The sequence below is a fragment of the Laetiporus sulphureus genome (genome assembly GCF_001632365.1).
Source record: "Laetiporus sulphureus 93-53 unplaced genomic scaffold LAESUscaffold_178, whole genome shotgun sequence".
NCBI lineage: Eukaryota > Fungi > Basidiomycota > Agaricomycetes > Polyporales > Laetiporaceae > Laetiporus > Laetiporus sulphureus.
In genome coordinates this window covers 1-4,705 of record NW_024468687.1, presented here as the reverse complement: position 1 = coordinate 4,705, position 4,705 = coordinate 1, and the positions used below count along the sequence as shown (strand labels likewise).

Below are 4,705 nucleotides of genomic sequence, written 5' to 3'. Positions count from 1 at the left end.
CGCCCAGGCGCAGTACCGAGAACATCACAGCTACCCTATCACTCGTCCCGACTCCATTCGTGCCAGGCGGGTTGACCATCGTTACAGCACCCGACGGCACCCCCTCGCATCCGCACACCCCACCAACGCCGACATCCATGTCCTCGCTCAAGCCGATGCCGCGTAGCATTTCTAGCCCAACAGTCCAGACTTCATCGACGTCATCTACCCCTCCTATACCCTTTCATGCAGCTGGTCTGATACCCGTTTGCTCTGATTACGCACACCCGCCACTGACGATGCTGCTACCCTTCTGCCGCCTCCCCCATTCTCAGCGTGCGCGGCAGCGGCGCAGTCAACACCCACCGCATTCACTTGGACATCTCTCGCGCTGACATATACTCTCTTGCTCCCACTGGCATTTTCCCAGCCGTTCGTCTCGCGGCTTGACGGCGTATGAAATGGGGCAGAGCCCGTCGCAGTCGTTCATCAACTTCATTGGCGAAGAGCGGTACAAGAAGCTGGGAAACTTCATATTGCACTACGTGGCATGACGTCTACAAGTACTCACGCTATGATGTCTCTCTGAACAAAGGCTTGCACAGGGGGGACATTCATTGACTTCCTCAACGAAATGATCAACATCAGCCCAATTTGACGCAACGCAACGTAAGCGGTGTCCCGGTTTTTGAAGTGCATTCTTGTTTTGACGTTATATACTCGGCCCGCAGGATCGCTGAGCGACACGAGTTTGAAGGGTGCGACAAGGTACTCGACTCTCTTCCACACTCACTGTGACGCTACTGACTTGCGCGATCCTCACGCAGCAACATGGATTCCGGGCAGCCTTCGTAAAGGTCCTCAAGGAGAAGTTCCCAGATTACGGCCTCACCTACTCCAATTGGCGGCCAAACATCGTTTGACGTCCGCCTTACTGGATGGGACAAGACTTACTTGTTGGATTCTGGCGAGCTACGCCACACCGCTGGGATATTAGCCCGCGGGTTGGGCTAAATGGGAGGCGCCGGGTGGTCCGTGCGCATAGTGTCTTATGTATATGTAGGCAGATATTATACAGGGGGGGCATCGGTTTGCCCCTCGGTATACGTGCATTACCCTACAGCTAGCCCAGTCTGGTGCGAACTGTCAACATTACTGTTTGCGTCACGTCGAGCACGAACAATTCGACGAAATACATTTCGTTCGGACAAGACCTACAAGGTTCCTCGTCTTCTTGTGTTTTTTGACCTTGCAGTTGAAGCGCCGCAAATTCTAGGGCGGGAATGACCACGAGATATATTTCGACTCACGGACAATCGGACACTCGGTTATGAGCCCTGCAGACACCATCCGTATCCTGAAGGAGCTATTCTTCTCGGACTCATGACGGGATATACTGAAGGCCTAATTGGACAAACATTATGTGCCGTTACGGTTCATCATTGTACTTGCATGTTTCATGGACTAACATTAGTGCAACAGACTCGCACTGGCATTGGATGAACGGAGGCGGTCAAGATATGGCCGTACGTGACAGGTGTCACAGTGTGACCAAGCTCCGGTAAACAGCTGTTGTTAAGGGGTAAATTAACTGTGCTCATAATTTATGTGACTGTGACTGTGGTTATGGAGTCACCCTCATCTTCTTCATGAGGTTGATAGAAACATATAAGGCTGAGAAAAGTTTTGCTGTAGCAAGCTGCGTTTAAAGACTCGTGAAGAACCAGTGCTTGTCAAAAATCTTGTGCCGCAAGCAAGATAGCCAAGGTAGCCGTCAAGACACATTTCAGTCATGTGACTAGTGACACTCTCACTTTGCTCTGTCACACTTTGGCATGGGTTAGACCCCAGCATTGTAATATTTAATGGTCACGCCACCGGTGGCTAATGTCCCCTATTTGTGCATTATTTGTAATGTAGGTCAACCATGCATTGATCGTGGGGGTCAAGTTCTCTTCTGTCCCATCATTACTACTGTCTTTAGTGTCACTGTGGACTTGTGAATATCAATGGCCATGTTCACCTTTGACAATGCCATTGCATATGCACAAGATGTTCTCCATTCAATCGCTTGTGAGTGGAGAGGATGCGAGGCAACAATGAACAGCTGGCGACAGTTACAGAAGGTATGTGGCTTTTTCCTTTGTGGGTTTTTAGCCTTGTGGCCTGTCTGCTCTGTAATGCCATGATGCTTATGCCATAGAAGATTGTGTTGAGTCAACATTGCTTCATGCTATGCATGTGGTGATCACCATCATGATCTCTGCATCATTTTTTGAACCCATCATTCATCTTAAGGTGGAGAATGAAGGCACTGATGTCTTGTCACATAGCACCTCAAAATGCACTGTCAAAACCAGCATGCTCAAGTAAGCTTCATGGTTTAGTGCCATAAGCTGCAAAATGCATAACACAACTTATCACAGGGCACATATGATTGCCATTTTCACAAATGTGCTGGTCGCATTCATGCATCGTTTATTGGCCTTTGGGAGCACATCAAGCTTAGCCATCTGTCTCGTGTTACACTACTCTGCCCTGTTTCTGGTATGTCCTTTGTCTAATCTATGGAGACAAGTACAACCTTAATTGTGGTCACCAGATTGCCCTCACACCTTCAGTGGTCATCATTCATTGCTCATGCCCCACATCTGTGATATCCACATGAAGTTGGTTGACAGACCAATGGCAGAGAACACTGGCAGGCTAAGGCCAACATATCGACCATACAACCCAGTGCTTCAAGATCTGCCACCACTCCCCAGAAATAACATACCCATCTACATGGTAACAGCCTTGCCTGTGAGCAAAGCCATCAATCCTCGAGGTCAGAGGTCAGAGATGTTGTCAAAAATCACTCAAAGGTCAAAGAAGATGAGCAGGAAGGAGCAGGAAGAAGAAGATGAGGAGGAGGAGGATGCTCAGCTGTTTGATGACCTTCCCAACATTGACATGGAAGGAATCAACATGTCCAGGGCACCCATCCTTCAGCCCAGATCAGAGCAGCTGTGGCTGCAGCTGTCTAGGCCATACAGCATCCTCTCATCTCGAGTTGAGGAGACAAAACCTGCAGTCAGCATGGGCTACGGGGCTTTCTGGGCTGAGTTTAAAAAGATGGAAGAGGCGGGGCTCATCGATGGTGCAGGAGAATGGCCTGATGCAGAGGAAGATGAGTAGCTGAGGACCAAAGGGTATGTGGCCATCTGCAGTCATGATTATACTATAGGACAGTACATAAGCTATTGTAGTACTCTATAGCGCGTTGTAGCCGCGAATGGTTTATTTAAATTGCTACAGCGTCCAGTCTTCAAATGTAACGTTCGACGTAACGTTCGACGTAACGTTCAACGTTCAACGCACGCGTCGTTACACCCGGCTTTCACAAGCTCTATCATAGTCAGACACAAACTGCCACTCGCGCTCGTCATTCCTTAACCATGGCAACGAATATCTCGCGTGCACGACGCTCTGTCCGCTCCGTACAATCCTCATCCTCATCCGTAGGCGACAAAGCAGCAACGAGGCCCGCGTCCAAAGCTGCCTCTCTTCCCAGGCGTCTGCTCTTCCCACAACTTCCTGCTGATGCCGAGCTCCCGCCTCTTCTGGTGTCCCCCTCTGCAACACCTGCCCTGAATGCGGAGCTATACGAATTCATCGCTCTGGCTTTACGTGCATACGTGAACCCGTGGTGGACGAAAATTACGCGTTATGATAAGGAATTCTTGCCTACAATTACACGCATCTTCACTGCGGTCATCCGTGCTCTGGAAACACGCCTTGTCTCCATTGACCTTGCACCACTCTTCTTTCGAGACCTTCCTGCACTAGTCACGCAACACTACGTCGACTTTCGCAACGCGAAGTCGAAGTTGCACACCTCGTATGCTTCGGGAGGCGCCGCTACCTTGCCTCAGCTGTTCCACCATCTGCAGCCGCATATGGCCGTAAATTCTGATGGACAAATAAGCGACGTGTATGTACGACAGGCCATTGATCACATCTTGAAGGCGTGCCTTCCCCAGGAGGACTATGAATCAGAGGCGGAAAGATATATCGTGCGCGAGATCGTCCTGAGTGTGTTGCTTCGCAATGTCCTCCCTTGCGTCACGCAGCCCTGGTTTATTCAAAAGTTAATGTTGAACAACCTTGTATCGGAACGACATGAGGCGAAGTTTCCTGAGGTAAGCCGGTTCACTTTTGGTGTTGAGCTCTCTATGTCAACTTCGTCGGGCAGAATCGCTAGCTTGAAGGGTGCTATATGCACTTAAGATGGGTCTCCTTTCAGGTTCCCAAGTCTTTTTTTGACGAGCTATTGCTTGTACTATGCTGAATGAATGAGTCTTGCCCGACAAGATGACCTTTACCCTTACTACCCGACAAGTCCACTAATGTCTGTATTCCATAGCGAACGGACCCTTTACAGACACCTCCAACCGCGTTGTCAGACAAAGCCACAGTACCTCGGAACACCTTCTCTCTCCAGTCTCTGGCCATCTACTTCTTCTCTACGGTCCAGACCATCTCTGGTGCCTGTCTTGCGCTTATACACGCTTATAGGCAGGCGCGAGACACGATCAGAAAGGTCAATCAGAGTTCTCCGTCACTTTCGCAACAATACTACCCTGACTTTGCTGGGCCATCTACGCCCAGGCGCAGTACCGAGAACATCACAGCTACCCTATCACTCGTCCCGACTCCATTCGTGCCAGGCGGGTTGACCATCGTT

General features: G+C 49.9%; 2 protein-coding genes across 2 annotated transcripts; both read left to right on the top strand.

Annotated features, from left to right (window-relative positions):
• Window positions 1-1,994: 1,994 nt before the first annotated feature.
• LAESUDRAFT_709692 (uncharacterized protein) lies at window positions 1,995-3,252 on the top strand (the record flags this gene model as incomplete). The annotated part of the gene is made up of 4 exons (XM_040906723.1): window positions 1,995-2,105; window positions 2,313-2,348; window positions 2,406-2,526; window positions 2,582-3,252. The coding sequence occupies 4 exons, from the start codon at window positions 1,995-1,997 to the stop codon at window positions 3,154-3,156; spliced, it is 843 nt and encodes a 280-aa protein (XP_040757307.1). The 3' UTR covers window positions 3,157-3,252.
• A 269-nt stretch (window positions 3,253-3,521) lies between these two features.
• On the top strand, window positions 3,522-4,573 carry LAESUDRAFT_626275 (uncharacterized protein; the record flags this gene model as incomplete). The annotated part of the gene is made up of 2 exons (XM_040903342.1): window positions 3,522-4,179; window positions 4,437-4,573. Coding segments are annotated over 2 exons (795 nt in total), but the record flags the coding sequence as incomplete, so codon positions are not given.
• Between the last annotated feature and the right edge of the window lie 132 nt (window positions 4,574-4,705).